Source organism: Halichoerus grypus, chromosome 5, assembly GCF_964656455.1.
Source record: "Halichoerus grypus chromosome 5, mHalGry1.hap1.1, whole genome shotgun sequence".
NCBI classification, from domain to species: domain Eukaryota; kingdom Metazoa; phylum Chordata; class Mammalia; order Carnivora; family Phocidae; genus Halichoerus; species Halichoerus grypus.
The window spans coordinates 77529834-77547242 of record NC_135716.1 but is presented as its reverse complement, the minus strand read 5'-3'; the positions used below and the strand labels follow the sequence as shown (position 1 = coordinate 77547242).

Genomic DNA, 17409 nt, shown 5'->3' with positions numbered 1-17409 from the left:
CTAATATATAAACTCACATGTGGATCTATGTTTTCATTTCTCATAGACATATACCTAGGACAGTCTGAGAATTTTCTAAAATCCTCAAGTTCTGGTTGATTTTTGCTTAATATTTCTTTTTGCAATTTCTCTTTCTCCTCTTACATTTTATCATAAGCAGCAAGGTTAAATCAAAACATACTTTCAACACTTTGCTTAGAAATCTCCTCAGCTAAATATCTAAGGTCATCACTCACAGTTTCTGTGTTCTACAAAACATTAGACATAATTCACCCAAGTTCTTTGCCACTTATAACAAGGATCATCTTTCCTTCAATGTTTAATAACATGTTCCTTATTTCCATCTGAGATCTCATCAGAAGTACTTTTAACATCATATTCCTGCCAAAAATCTCTCCAACACAATCTAGGCTTTCTCTAATGGGCACCTCAAAACTCTAAACAGCCTCTATTCATTACCCAGTTCTGAAACCTTTTTCACACTTTTAGGTATTTGTTACAGCAACATCCCACTTCTTGGTACCAAAATCTGTACTGGTTTTCTAGGGCTACAATAATAAAGTACTACAGATCAGGTGGCTTAACAACAAAAATTTATTTTCTTATAGTTGTAGAAGCTGAAGATCAAGATTAAGGTGCTGCCAGGGTTGGATTCTTCTGAGGACTTTCCCCTTGGCTTGTAGATGGCCAACTTCTCACTGTGTCCTCACATGGTCTTCTGTGCATGAACATCCCTGGCATCTCCCCAGCTGTGTGAGTAATAAATCTTCCTTTGTCCATACCAAACAATTACTCCCATGGGTTTTGACATAAGAACCTCACTTTGGGCAGGAGCTTCTCCACATCAAAATGGAGTTGCTGTAACACATTCAGTCACCAAGTCCTGACCATTCTGCTTCACAATTATATCTCCAAAGCTTGTCCTTTTTCTTCCTGTCTAAGATCATCAGCATAGCCTAAGACAGCATCTGCTCACTTCTGGAACACGACAGATCACTGCAGTCACTTTTGTATTCCTTTATCAGTTCTCCCACAGAAACCAGATCAAATTATCTAAATTCAAATGCAAAACATCTTTCTTATTCCTCAGAGAGTTGGAATTCAGGAGAACACTTTATAGGCCTTCTTCTTTAGACAGTTTCTGCCTCTCAGACTCATATCATGTGATTTTTCTTATTCTTGATTACCTATTCTCCAGACATACTTGACATCCTTCTGTTCCTTACATATGTCAAAACTGCCTTTAGCTTTAATTGTTTCACTTTCTGTGGTTGTTATATTAGTAATAACATTACCTGTCCCTTAATTAAAAGGAAGCCTCTGAAGTATCTTTGATTCCTTTCTTTCACTCATCCTCATATACTTGTTCAGTGAAGTGATGGAGCTGGATTTTCTGGAACAGTTCTAATTTATGCTTCCCTCCCCCCTCAGGCTTAATTATTACTACTGTTGTCCCCTTTGAACTCATGAAAGAACCCACTTTGGATAAATAAGTTATAGTGGACAATCTATTCCTCTCTTTATCTCCCTTCTTATCTGTTTGTTCTAACTAATCTGAATTCAGAACAAGAATTTTGTCTTTGTGACCACTAGGTATCTTTCTAGCTTCACATTCCATCTTTCCAACCACCCAACCAATTACCAAGTTACAGTGAAATACATGATCTTGCCTAAATATGGGCAATGGGTTATCTATCATTAAATTATCATCAACTGCACCCTTTTACATAGATCTCAGAGGAGAAATCTAGACAACTACACCCTAACTTCCTTCCCATTATGGTTCTGGGTTAGTCTACCAATGAGAGGCACTCATGTAAGATTGGAAAGGAAAGCAGTATTATTCTCAAGCACAACTGTTAACAGGTACATAGGCTGAGCTTCAGGCTCCTGCGAAATTGCTGAGACTTCACTGTGGCTTCCGAATGAGCTCCTGTGAACCAAATAGCTTCCAGCACCTGTTTCTATGACCTCTATTCCTCTCACCCTTCCAAAGGTTGTGAAAACCTATGACTTCTTGTATTTAAACCCATCTTACTTGGAATTACTAGAGGGTTTCTGTTATTTTCACTGAAAACTGACTTATACATCTCCTTGGGAAATAAAATGAGATTACATTTTAAATTTAATTTTAGTGTTTCTTCTTTCTATTGAAAAATTTTTAAATCACTTGCAAATTATTTCATATTAAGAAATAATAAAATATTAAAAATGAAAATTCACTCTAAAATGTCATAATATTGATGTGGTGTTCCAAATGATCTTAAGTACATGCAAATTATTTAGTGATATCTGTGTATCTCCATTGTACTATTCATTGATACTCAAAATTAGGCACTGTTTTTGAGTTGTGCCATAAGGTCTGAGATCTGATCATGTATGACACAATATCTGAAAAATGATATTTAGGCCCATGTAATAAAACAGGTAGACTCCATTTTTTACTACATTGAGACTCTAGAAATTGCATCAAAATGTACAGAACATTTTGTTTTCTATAAACAAATGATATACTTGCAAGATAAATTCCAAGCCTATAACAATTTAAGTAAATTCTAGCTCTGGAAAATAATATAATGACAAAGGTGTAAACACCATGAACCTCAACCATAAAATAATAAATATCTGTATGAGAGGCTCCTAGAGAAAGAGAAAACATATCCGTTATACCAAAGGGCTGTGGAAAAAGCATATACCATATGAAGATACAATTCAGTTTTATTATGATATTGAAATTTATACAAAAATATAGTATATGCTTATTTTAATTAATTTTAAATATTAAATGCAAACTTGTGTGTCTTATTTAGCTTGAATAGAACTTGAAATAAATGGCTTAAGAGCTTATTTGAATGGCCTAGATTTCTCTTAAAAAATCTGATGGTTTGAGTCCGAATGTATGTCTTATTTTACTCTATATTCATACAAAAGGATACTAGAGATCTGAGAACTTGTCCCAAAGTTTCAACTATTCTTTATAAAGCACTTACTGTGACATCAAACAGTTTGAAAACCTCATTTTAAGAATTTAATTTTAATTAAAGGTCTAAGTTCCTATATATCATCTCATTGTTCATTATATACCACCTCCCCCCTGCAACACACACAAACACTCTTTACAGCCATGTAAATTAGGCACTATCACAGATTGAAATAATTAAATGTTCTGAATGTAGTTATGGCTCTAGTTATCTCTACAATGATCAGAATCATATTTAAAGGCAAATATAATTTACTATAATCCACTGATTACAAAACACCTGTAACACCATGGAATTTGCAGACCACCTTCATTACTTTGATTCTATCATGGTTAAAGGACCACCATTAATGAATATCTTTTCTAGACATTCCAAAGTCGTCTAATAAATGTAAACCATCAACAATGGAAAATGTCAAGACTGGCACTATCTCACAGCCCTGTAGACAAAATGCACCTAGGGTCAGAAAGTAAAGGTAGAAACCCATGGCTAGTAACTGAAGGTTGGAATCTTGTGTCTTAGACAAGGAATGGTCTCAAGAATAACAATAATCTCCTACATGATGAGTACCACTATGGACTACAGTTTCTATATTCTGTTTAATCTACTTCTTCATTGTCTTTAATTTTACCATGAGAAATACACATGGCTTTATCTGGATGCTCATTTTTCATAAAATAAAGGGTTTAATTTCTGTTTTTTATTTATTTACAGAATGTATTGCATTCATGTTGATAAGCAACAGAAAAGCTACAAAGCTGCACACACTGCACATTTAGAAATGTCCTTCTTTAGCTAAGAGGATGCATTTCACATTAACACGGACCATTAAAACGCAGGTCTTTATACAGTAAATGACAGATTAACAACAAATATTAATTTCACAAATCCTAAGGGCTTGTTATATCTGAAAATATGCTTTGTCCTCAAAACTTCTGTCTTCATCATCCTGTCCACCTCTGAGTGCTTCTTGCTCTGGTCATAGACGTAGTTGTAGATGCTCTTGAAAGCCACCCAGGAAATATGGTCAATTTATCTCTGTGTTCCATTCTAAAACTTTTATTTTCTTTTTTCAATCTACTTTACATGATCTGGGTTGATTTCTGACTTGAACCAATATTTCCCAATGCTGGTATTATGTCATATTTATTTATTCATTCAATTTTTATCTGTCAAGATTTTGTTGGGTTTCATTCAGTGTGCCCACAGTTCTGTGCCCTACTGCCCCCTCTTCCCATCAGTGTGTCCCGTCACAGCTCAGGGAAACCTGACTCCTGTAAGAGCTCTCAGGACCTTATAAACTGCCTCTTCCATCTTTGTCCAATCCTTACAAACCCTTTATATTCCTCATAGATCCAGAACTTTTTGAGTTCAAAAAGAAAACAGGGTTGCCTGAGTGGCTCAGTCGGTTAAGCGGTTGCCTTCGGCTAAGGTCATGATCCCAGGGTTCTGGGATCGAGCCCTGCGTTGGGCTCCCTGCTCAGTGGGGAGCCTGCTGCTCCCTCTCCCTCTGCCGCTGCTGTGTGCTCACTCTCTCTCTCTCTCTCTGACAAATAGATAAAATAAAATATTAAAAAACAAAACAAAAAGAAACATCTGTTGTTTTTATTTATTTTATTTTTTTTTTTTTAAGATTTTATTTATTTGACAGAGAGAGACACAGCGAGAGAGGGAACACAAGAAGGGGGAGTGGGAGAGGGAGAAGCAGGCTTCCCGTTGAGCAGGGAGCTGGATGTGAGGCTCGATCCCAGGACCCTGGGATCATGACCTGAGCCGAAGGCCATCGCTTAAAGACTGAGCCACCCAGGCGCCCCAACATTGGTTGTTTTTAAACAAGTACTATGTGTCAGTCACTGAGGATCCAGCAGTGAAATGGCACCAGCTATTAAGAAATTTACAATATAATGGAAGAGATAGAGCAAGTTAACAAGAAAAAACACTTTTCCTTGATACATTTAGAGATATGTGTTACTTCAAATTGTTATTGGACAACTAGGAGGGCCAGCTACTGCAGTCTTGGGGTATATGGAATGCTTCTAATCACTACAGCACATGTCAAAGATGAAATATCACCACTAACATGTAGATAAAATTGGACTAAAATGTTGCTTATGGATTCTACCGGTGTCTGAAAATCCATAAAATAAGTTTATGAAAAAATAATTTGCTATATAGATAAATGGATGAATGTTTAAATTAACAGGGCCCACCTTCTGCAGCCCAGTGCTGAGGACTTTCTCTTACCAGTATAACTATGACACATAAGCTCACTGAAAATAAAATAAAGGTCCCTAGACTCAGTGGGGTCCCAGAGTCCTAGGTCACCCCAACCGTTCCAAGATGGAATAACCTTATCCTTCAAGAATAACCTTCAAGAAACAATGCTTCACATCTTTGAGATTCATGTTCAGACTCAGATTGGACAACTGATTGGACAAACAGGTGTTCTGATCACAAGGAACGGTGCTGATGGGTAGCACACTGATGCAAACCATGGCTGCAGCCAGCTCCTAAGGGTGGCACACACATCACATCGAGCCGGTAATCTCACATTTCTATACAAGATAATATTTTTACGTTCAAACGCAACAGTAATATGTTAAGGAGGTTACTGTACACAAAGTGCCTCTGCCATATAATCTTGTTTGATCCTCATAACATTCCTGAAAGTCCAGAGGACAGCACTTATTCTGAATGGTCAAATAAATTGTCCAGTTCAGACAACTTATAAAGGTAGAACTTCCTGTCTGCAGACCCTGGGTTCTTCTCACACCCCTACAGTGCTTTCTGTCTCAAGACCACTGATGGTAGGAAGGAAAGAACATGCTTCATAGTGACATTAAAGTCGAAGAAGGAGCCAGCACGGCACCGTGCCTTGAAAGAGATCAGACTTCCATTTCTGAATAAAACCATCTAATTGCCATTTCTAATACAAGCCAAATCTCTCATTGACTCATTCCCAAATTTTAGAAAAAATGAAATAAACCATGAGCCAGAACAACTGGCAAAATAAGCAAAAGTGCAGAGGAGTGTGGAAATTTCATTTTTAACAATAGCTTTTTCAGAAAAGGAAAGCCAGACAAACCAGTAATCCCTAAAAGGCTTGTTTGGACTCCATTTCAAAAACAAAAAAATTATAAGAAAAGTATGTGTTGGCCTGTTACAAATTATCTATATCCACAGAGATAAAGAGAGCACCCAAACACAACTTTCAGAAAGGCACTGAGCAGGAACTCAGAAACTCACTGAGCAGAGAGCTCCATCACTGGGACCCTGTGTATTGAAGATATTGGTATTTGGTAGAAAGGAAATGGATTTTACCCAAGTGCTCCTTCCCTGAATTCAACTATTATAAGGAAACTGTCCACATAAATATAATAACTCCTCATTATTATTCTGGTATTGTGCTATATATTCACAAAGTCATTGGACAGATTTTTTTTTTTTTAATCTAGTTATTCCAATCTCTACAACAAGGACATGTTACTTAGGGGAAAAAAACAAACCTGTTCTCTGAGAGCTTTGATGGTTTTTTGAATTTCCACTGCAAAATTGCTGAAATCTTGGGCAAACTTTGCTTTTGCCAGAAGTGTCACGTTTCTACCATCTTCATCAATATACAAGTGATCTTGTTGCCTGTTTATACAAGAAGCAAATAAAATGCTGAAAAATAGAAGTTGCATAGTAAAAAAAATTAACAAATATTCCTCAGGCATTGGAATGTGCAGGACATTGTGACTGCTATGCTGTGTGGACATAAAAAGATGTGACTGGAATTAGAAAATAAATTAAATGACATATAAGAAGATAATCCAGAATGTCACATCTGTTCCACATAGTTTACTCAAAATGATAAGGAAGTATTTCTTAGGAAATAAAGGGAATGCCACGTAGTATTACATATCTATTTGACATATTATTTAGATCTCAAATTATGTCTTTTGCTAAAAATTGTTCATTCTACTTCACAGTGAAAGAGCAGTGACAAATTAAATATTATATATTATATAGCACCCAGGTGGGAAATTTCCTTGCTCTATTATAAATTCATGGCAAGAACTAAATTAAGAATACTAGTCTGACAAAAATCTAATCTTAAACCCGATGCAAAATAGCTCAGTATTATCGATAATAAAAGGAAATAAAAAGTCTTGGGCTGAATTTAAAATATGATTCCTAGAGCTTAACTGAAGTTCTCAAAAGACAGAGGTAAATAATGAGTTTGGAAAATTGAAATGAAAGTTCCATCCACCTATGATTACAATATATTGTCAAAAATATTTTTATATAGATTTGATTTAGTTGATGTGCTATTAATGTCTCAAGTTTTCTTTTTTTTTCCCCAAATTTTGTTAAAAGTTCTTCTTTGTGAAGAAGCCATTGTAACTTTCAAAACTGTTCTGCTTTGTTCTGCTTGATATATGTCTTCTATTGTTCAGTAAGAAAATAGCTTGCCAGATACAGTACATCCCATGAGCTTGTAAAACAATTCCTAAGCCAAGGACATGTTACAGAGCTTATATCAGAGAGGGAATTTAGGAAAAGATAGCATTGAAAAAGAACAGGAGTTACCAATGCCAGTTACTCAGTCACTAGATCAACCTTATGTCCCATAAAACACTATGAATTAGAGGCACCATGAATCACTAGTGGCCTCACACCAGCTTTTACTATGGTGCTATGTTCAAATTGATTCAAGTGTACCAATGTTGACATGGATGATATTAGTAACAATGGATAATTTTAATTAAGATTATTTGACACTTCTGTTTTCATGGTGCTCTCTCCTGTAGATCATCAGTGTTGAATCAAAGGGGATTTAGCCACAAGGAAGTCTGGATGATTGTATAAAGGTATAACCAAGATTTAAAGTACTGAATGTAGGAACACAGGGAGTAGCTGATATTGGCAAAACCAGATTATACAGTCAGATGGTGTTCACAATGGAACAAGTATGTGTTGGGTGTGGGTTATGTAATAAGCATTACGCTAAGATACATGTGAGGGTGCTTTCCAGTAAGTAGGCTGCTAACACTCTCTCAGAAAAGGCTGACTGATGAACAAGCAGGAAATACAACATTTGTATGAGGAAGACAAATAAGAAGGTAATGACTTCTGCCTGGGGTAGGGGTAGGAGGTGGCATGAGTCAGGGAAGCTAAATAAAGCAGACCATAATTCTTCATCCATTTCAGGGACCATGCAGCTCTGATTGTTCTGACCTAGATGCCACATCGATTCACTCAATGCACCCAGCAGTGCCAAGAGACACTTGAAGCAGCCCTGTCTTTCAGATGAGAATACTGTAACAGAAAGTTAATATGTCCATATGATGCAGCTATTAAATTGTGCAGCTGGATGCAAATCAAGATTTTTAAAAACAAAATTTAGAAGTCCTTTTTTAACCACTACACAGACATTTTAGGCCTGATCATATTTGTGTTTTAGACAGTGTGGAAAGAGAGAAGAGAGACAAGGATACCAGCTAGGGAGATTACTGGGGGATTGTGGGGAAGGTGGGGAGAGGATGGAAGGAAAAGATGGATAGTATGGATGTTGCTATATATTATTAAAAACATGAAACTCAGCATAGAGCTTGTAAGAAAAAAATAATATTTATCAAGTTAAACTGATGTTAATTCATGAATAATGTATTGAAAAATGGCTCAATTTGTGACTGAGAGAGAGTAAATGCAAGAAAGATGAATGTGCAGAGAAAAGTAAAAGTGATATCATAGCCTGAGTGATCTGTGCACACTGAGTGACGGGACTTGGCCCTCTTTGGTCTAAACAAGTCTTCAGCACAACAAAACTATCTACAAAGGATTACTGCAGTGTGTATAGTTAGAAGACAAAACAAAACTGGTATTATCTTTTTATTATCACATCAACAATAAACAGAACTCCCAATTGCAAGGCTCATGTTTGAGTCAAATTTGATAAGAATGGCAGGAGACTAAAATTGAAATTAACCAATCTGTAGCTGAGTGACTAAGGCTACAGGTAAGCAGAACGTCCATGAGGTCACCATAATCTTAAAGAGTTCAGATAATTTATACATTAATTATTACCTCAAAACAAGTGAAATGAATGTTTCTGGAAGGACTGGGATGTGGCTGTAGGGCAGGGCAGAAGTCAGGTAGTGGGTGTTTTGTCCATGCCACATACTTGTGGATGTGACTGGAGAGCCAGATCTCCATTAACATCTTATAAGAAAAAGAAAAATTGCCTGCAAATGTGTCACCCAACATCTACTTCCAATTTTTCTCTGGTGAAACATTTCATGTAGTAGAGTGGATTACAAACCAAATGAAATGCTAAATTAAATAAGGGCCATGTGACTGCTTTCTGCCACTTGAATTATTTAAAGATGGTTCTGACTGAGGTTATTGCTCCTGGTCAACAGCCTACCTTGCAGGAAGGAGCTCCAGGAACACAAGGGACAGATTTAGTTTCCTTAGCCTAGAATTTAAGACCTTTCTCTCTCTGCCTCAATCTCCTTTTATAGAACATTCTTCCAGAATGCTCTTCATCCCTACGTATTGAAAACACCAGGTCATTTAGTAACACGCCAAGCCTTACCACTCTGCAAACACACCTAAACTTCTTTGTCCCCATGACTTTGCTCATTGTTCTTTCAGCCTGGGAAGCCCTAAACCTTCATCAAAATCTTAGTCTCTTTCTCAAGATCTCACCTCTGCGTAGGCTAAAAGTCCAAAATTAACCACACCTTGTTCTGAACTACACAGCATCCTAATTGGATTTTATTTCAGTATTATATGAGCACTTCTGTTCAAAGAGTTAATATTTGCGTAGCATTTAAAAGAATGTTTGGCATATAGTGAGCACTAACTATAACAGCATTTGCTATCCTGTCTTTTGTGAAATGTCTATAATGCTGCATCTCACATCCCCATTAGGCACTTTACATATATATGTATTCTCAACATAATAATCCCATAAAGTAGGTATTATTATGCCCATTTTACAGCTGAAGAAACTGAGACTCTGAAATTTTACATAACTTGTGGTTATGAAGCAGTGGAAACAGGGTGTGCACCTCTGCCAGAATCTGAAGCCTTCACCCATCTCCCTTATCAGATGACCCACCTTCTCTCCTAGACTATAAATCTTACGAGACAGACACCATGTCTTGTTCATTTCTACATACGTCACAAATTCCTACTTGTGACTGACGGCAGGAACTCCAAAACTGTATTTTGAATTTGACTGAATTACAATACCTAGGAGGCTGCTACGAAAGACAAAGTTACTAGTGTGTGATAACAAAGTGTCTTCGGGGCACCTGGGTGGCTCAGTCGTTAAGCGTCTGCCTTCAGCTCAGGTCATGATCCCAGAGTCCTGGGATCGAGCCCCACATCGGGCTCCCTGCTGAGCGGGGAGCCCACTTCTCCCTCTCCCTCGCTCACCCTGCTTGTGTTCCTGCTCTCGCTATCTCTCTCTCTGTCAAATAAATGAATAAAATCTTAAAAAAAAAAAAAAAAAAGTGTCTTCAATAGTATCTCTCCTACCGGACTGTCAATTATGTTTGTATGTTTGTTTTTGGTAATTTAATTATACAAGCGTCTACTGAATATTTACTCAGTGAAAAGGAGCTACTGTATACACCCATGCTCAAGTCATTGTTTCTGTTTCCGGAGGCTTCCAAGACAAGTGTGAGGAGAAACTTTGTAAAGAAGTTAACTATATATGAAGCTTGTATATGAGTGTCACAGGAGAAGTCCTAACAGATTTCAAAGGAATAAGATTGACATTTCTCAATATCCTGAGGGATCAAAAATATCCCATCTTGATCACAAATTAAACCTTCCTTGCAAGACACTATACATGAATTAAAATCAACTTAGTTTGAAAAATATTATTACTTTTCTTACAAACAGTATGCTGAGTTTCCTATTTTTGAAAAGAATTTTAAAAACAGCAATATCCATAATGTGATTTAAGGAATCATAAATAACATCTATGATGTGCAATTTTCTGTACTTTATTGAGAAATATTTATTGCTAAGCATGCCCTGGATATGATGTCCCAGAATGAAAAGGAACCCATATTTATCACAAAATTTATTTATTTGTTCATCGTTGTATAATTTATCCTATATGTAAATGAGTCAACCATGGTTTCTATAAAACCCCTCAAATTGTATATTTGAAATAAATCTATGGTAAATAGCCCAAAGAAATTAGAAATTTATGTACATACCTACTGATTAGATCACTTAAGTCCTTATCTTTCTCATCAGGATAGCTGTACTGAGCAGAGCGTTTCTCTCGAGATTCTTGTGTGAATGCTCTGAACTGTCCTCTACTCCTACAGTCTGTGGGGAAAAAGTATCCACATGAGCATTGTGTGAGATTGGCATCATCTTCCTGTCTAGAGTATCTCTTCAATTGAGGAGGGAGATGGATAGCTCTTCAGTCAGTTCAATTACAGGTTTCTGGTTTTGCAAGTGGCTGCATCTCTGTTTTTACCAAAGCAGATGAAATACCAAGGCAGTTTGCAAAATCCATAGAGTCTCCATAGGGAGAGAAAGCTGAATCTGAGCAAGAACACTGATCATGGGGTACATTTTTTTCACTTAGAGGACTTGAAAATGAGGAAAGGAACAAAAACGTGGTAGACAGAATGCTTGAAATTCTGAGCTCCTCAAATTACTTAATCAACACCTGCTACTAACTCAAGGCTAGTTTTTTGTTTTTCATGACCTCTATTGCACAACAATGTGCATATAGTTAACACTACTGTACTGTACACTTAAAATGGCTAGCATAGTAAATTTTTTTGTTATGTGTTTTTCACCACAATAAAAACACATGAGAATGTTATGAAAATTTTTATATAAATACAAAACAACAACAACAAATGCTCTTTAAATTTCATCTGAAAACAGTTGGATTGGAAACTATGTATATTGAGAAGAGGAAAAACAATGATGTAGGAACCTACCTTTCCAAATACTAAAACTACTATATATAAAGCTCAAAAAAAAAAAAAAAAGAATTTTTAATACTGGAATAAAAAATAGATTGAAGTGGAACATGATAACAATCCCAGAACATTTCACTATGCACTTGAATCTAAAAGGTTACACTGGACAGCATAAATTGGAGGGGTACAAGGAATTACCCTACAGCTTTTTGTGTTGGGCAATGAGCAAGTTATTTCTTAGGGAAGGGAGTTATTTCTTAGGGAAGGGAGAGATGTAAAGACAACTTACATCTTCACCTTAGCATATATAAATTAAAATCAAGAGGAATATGCCCCATGATAAATTGTTAAGCAAAGCTGAAGATAAAATTTAAGTTGATTTTTAAATAACAAAATAAATGGCAAATGCTATAAAATTAGACACAAAAGAAAAGTAAAACTTTGTTATGCAATATGAATTTACCAATATTAAAACATATAAAAAATAAACTGAAATGACAACATGTCAAAATGGTGACAGTGATGTGTCTAGAACATTGTTATGGTTGTTATTTCTTTTTTCTTATTCTACCTCTATCCTTTGTTTTGTCCCAGTTTTCAATAAGAAACAGTCATAATTTAAACAATTTAAAAACAGTAAATGTAAGTAAGCAGAGAGAAATGGATTATTCCAAGTCTGACGGTGGGCTGAGCCCTAGGACAGGTGTGAGACTTTGGACAATTGAAGAGGAACATGGAGGTACAGAATTCTTCCCAAGGACAGAGAAGTACTCAAGAAGGGAGGTAGAACTGTGGCAATGACAAACTACCTCAATGGGCAAGCTTTGCCAGTGAACTGGTGGGAAATGCATGCAGTTGAAAATGTTGCATGTGTTACTTTTGAAACTATAGTATCGAGACATTATAGATAAAGCTATGCAGTATACTAACAGATCTATATGTGCCTACTTTTACACCATTACTTCAACCTAGCACCTTATCAATAACCAATAATCCATAAATATTTGCATAACTAGGTGAGAAAAAAAGAAATAGAAATGAAAACAAAGAACACAACTAACATATATGGGTTTCACTCATATAGTAAAATTTAGTTTTTCTATTTCTGAAAAGTATATAATTTTTGTCAATAAATATTTATGTGGAACTTACTAAACTATTAGACTAAGTACTGTAGGGAAAATAAAAATGAATAAGGCATGGTTCTTGGTTTTGAAGAGTTTGCAAGTGGAAAAACACAGCATTTCCAGTTAAGCCCATATATCTCCCCCTTAAATCCTCATATAAAAAGGAAAAGTATAGAGGAAGGAGGAGCAAGATGGCAGAGGAGTAGGAGATCAAAATTTTGTCTGGTCCCAGGAATTCAGCTAGATAGGGATCAAACCATTCTGAAAACATATGAACTCAACAGGAGATCGAAGAAAAGAATAGCAGCAACTCTCTGAACAGAAAAGCGACCACTTTCTGGAAGGTAGGACGTGCAGAGAAGTGAATCTGAGGTGATATTTGTGAAGATAGACAGTGGGCGAGGGGGCCTCTGTCAGCTGCTACTGGCAAGTGATTAGAGCAGCGGAGCACAAAATCGGAACTTTTAGAAGTCTGCTCCTCTGAGGGACATTGCTTCAGTGGCTAAGCAGGGGGTGGAACCCTCGCTGGGACAGTGTGGTCTCAGGACCCTCGGAGTCACAGAAAGACTGGGGGTGCCTGAGTGCGGCAGAGCTCCCAGGTATCAGAGCAGGGAATCCAGTTGCATAGACGGAGCCGAGGAGCAGGCTCTCAGCTCAGGGTCGCCATAAACTGTGATCCACAGCACAGTCAGGCCACTGCTCTTCCAGCAGGGACCCAACAAGTGGCAGATCCGGGGACACTCCCCAACCTCCCCTGGGAGGAGCAGCATGGGAGTGCACCACAGGGATCTGCTGGGTTTGGAGACTCCAAAAGGGGTCGTGTGCCAGAGATAGAAATGCTCGGTCACAGGCCGGGTGAGCATGGAGTGTGGCCAGAGACGGGGAGATGGGAGTGATTGACTGCTTTTCTCTGGGGGCTCACTGAGGAGTAGGACCCTGGGTTCTCGGGTCCTCTGGGGTGGAGACTGGGGGGCTGCCATTTTCACTCTCATCCTCCAAAGGCTGTGCGGAAAGCTTACAGGAAACAAAAGCTCCCAAGAGCAAACACAAGCAGATTACCTAGCAGGGCAATTCCGCCTCCAGGCAAAGACATTTGAGAACCACTGCAACAGGCCCCTCCCCCAGAAGATCAGCAAGAACAGCCAGCCAAGACCAAGGTTAATGATCAATGAGAACGGCAGAACTCCAGCACTAGGGGAATACTGCACATAAAATTCATGGCTTTTTCCTCATGATTCTTTAGTCTTTCAAAGCTAATTTTTTTAATTTTCTGTTTTTGCTTTTTCTTTTTTTTTTTGAATTTTTCTTTTTCCCTTTTTCAACCAACATCTTATCAATCCCTTTTTTAAAAAAACATTTTTATTTTTCATTTTTAGAGCCATATTCTATCTCTTCAAAGTAGTTAAGCTTATTTTTGGTATATATATATAAGTTGTTCTTTCGTTAAAATTTTGGGACACAGTTTTTTCTAACAGACCAAAATATACCCTAAATCTCTAGTGTATGGCTTTGTTCTAGTCTCCTGCCTGATCACATTCTCTACCTTTTTTTTTTTTAATCCTCTTCTGTCTTTTTTCAACCAACTTCTTATCCTCTCAATTCCTTTTATAAAATCTTTCATAATTTTCATCTCTACATTATATTCCATCCCTTCATCGAATTTACCCTTACTTTTGTACATATATAAGTTTTTCTTTCTTTTAATTTTTGGGAGGCACTTTTTTCTAACAGACCAAAATACGCCCAAAATCTAGTGTGTGGCACTAAACTATGCACCAGCCTGATCATATTTGATCACATTCTGTTTTTGTTTTTGTTTCGTTTTGTTTTATCTTTTTCTTTTTCTTTTTTCATTCTTTCCCTTTCTTTTCCCCCGGGTTCAGGTCTCTTCTGATTTGCTTAGTGTATATTTTTCTAGGGTCGTTTTTACCCTGTTAGCATTTTGTTCTCTCATTCATTTATTCTCCTCTGGACAAAATGACAAGACGGAAAAAAATCACCTCAACAAAAAGAACAAGAAGCAGTACTGACTGCCAGGGACATGATCAATACGGACATTAGTAAGATGTTGGAGCTAGAGTTCAGAATGACAATTTTAAAGATACTAGTTAGGCTTGAAAAAAGCATGGAAGATATTAGAGAAACCCTTTCTGGAGAAATAAAAGAACTAAAATCTAACCAAGTCAAAATCAAAAAGGCTATTAATGAGGTGCAATCAAAAATGGAGGCTCTAACTGCTAGGATAAGTGAGGCAGAAGAGAGAATCAGTGATATAGAAGACCAAATGATGGAAAATAAAGAAGCTGAGAAAAAGAGAGATAAACAACTACTGGATCACGAGGGCAGAATTCGAGAGATAAGCGATACCATAAGACGAAACAACATTAGAATAATTGGGATCCCAGAAGAAAAAGAAAGAGAGAGAGGGGCAGAAGGTATACTGGAGCATATTATAGCAGAGAACTTCCCTAATTTGTGGAAGGAAACAGACATCAAAATCCAGGAAACACCCCTCAAAATCAATAAAAATAGGTCAACACCTCGACATCTAAGAGTAAAACTTACGAGTCTCAGAGACAAAGACAAAATCCTGAAAGCAGCTCGGGAGAAGAGATCTGTAAACTACAATGGTAGAAACATAAGATTGGCAACAGACCTATCCACAGAGACCTGGCAGGCCAGAAAGGACTGGCATGATATATTCAGAGTACTAAATGAGAAAAATATATAGCCAAGAATACTATATCTAGCTAGGCTGTCATTGAAAATAGAAGGAGAGATAAATAGCTTCCAGGGCAAAAACTAAAGAAATATGCAAACAGGAAACCAGCCCTACAAGAAATCTTGAAAGGGGTCTTCTAAGCAAGGAGAGAGCCTAAAAGTAACATAGACCAGAAAGGAACACAGACAATATACAGTAACAGTCACCTGACAGGCAATACAATGGCACTAAATTCATATCTTTCAATAGTTATCCTGAATGTAAATGGGCTAAATGCCCCAATCAAAAGACACAGGCTATCAGATTGGATAAAAAAAACAGGACCCATCGATATGCTGTCTGCAAGGGACTCATTTTAGACCCAAAGACACCCTTAGATTGAACGTGACGGGGTGGAAAATAATTTACCCTGCTAATGGACACCAAAAGAAAGCTGGGGGGGGGCAATCCTTATATCAGACAAATTAGATTTTAAACCAAAGACTACAATAAGAGATGAAGAAGGACACTATATCATACTTAAAGTGTCTATCCAACAAGAAGATCTAACAATTGTAAATATCTATGCCCCTAACATGGGAGCAGCCAATTATATAAGGCAATTAATAACAAAAGCAAAGAAACACATTGACAACAATACAGTAATAGTGGGGGATTTTAACAACCCCCTCACTGAAATGGACAGATCATCTAAGTAAAAGATCAACAAGGAAATAAAGACTTTAAATGATACACTGGACCAAATGGACTTCACAAATATATTCAGAACATTCCATCCCAAAGCAACAGAATACACATTCTTCTCTAGTGCCCATGGAACATTCTCCAGAATAGATCACATCCTAGGTCATAAATCAGTCTCAACCGGTACCAAAAGATTGGGATCATTCCCTGCATATTTTCAGACCACAATGCTTTGAAACTAGAACTCAATCACAAGAGGAAAGTCAGAAAGAACTGAAATACATGGACCTAGAGAGCATCCTACTAATGAATGAATGGGTCTATTAGGAAATTAAAGAAGAATTAAAAAAATTCATGGAAACCAATGAAAATGAAAACACAACTGTTCCAAATCTTTGGGATGCAGCCAAGGCAGTCCTAAGAGGAAAGTATATAGCAATACAAGCCCTTCTCAAGAAACAAGAAAGGGCTCAAATACACAACCTAACCGTACACCTAAAGAAGCTGGAGAAAGAACAGCAAGTAAAGCCTAAACCCAACAGGAGAAGAGAAATAATAAAGATCAGAGCAGAAATCAATGAAATAGAAACCAAAAGAACAGTAGAACAGATCAACGAAACTAGGAGCTGGTTCTTTGAAAGAATTAACAAGATTGATAAACCCCTGGCCAGACTTATCAAAAAGAAAAGAGAAGTGACCCAAATAAATAAAATCATGAACGAAAGAGGAGAGATCACAACCAACACCAAAGAAATACAAAAATTATAAGAACATATTATGAGTAACTCTATGGCAGCAAATTAGATAATCTGGAAGAAATGGATGCATTCCTAGAGATGTATCAACTACCAAAACTGAACGAGGAAGAAATAGAAAACCTGAACAGACCTATAACCACTAAGGACATTGAAGCAGTCATCAAAAATCTCCTAACAAACAAAAGCCCA

At 37.0% G+C, this 17409-nt stretch overlaps 1 protein-coding gene across 1 annotated transcript in view; it reads right to left on the bottom strand.

Annotated features, from left to right (window-relative positions):
- PXDNL (peroxidasin like) overlaps positions 1–17409 on the bottom strand; it is a 489791-nt gene that overhangs the window by 17594 nt on the left and 454788 nt on the right. Inside the window, exons 20-21 of the mRNA XM_078072396.1 lie at positions 11204–11318; positions 6488–6617 (exon numbers count right to left, since the gene is read on the bottom strand). Coding sequence (XP_077928522.1) covers positions 6488–6617; positions 11204–11318 — 245 coding nt within the window. The remainder of the gene's footprint in view (positions 1–6487; positions 6618–11203; positions 11319–17409) is intronic.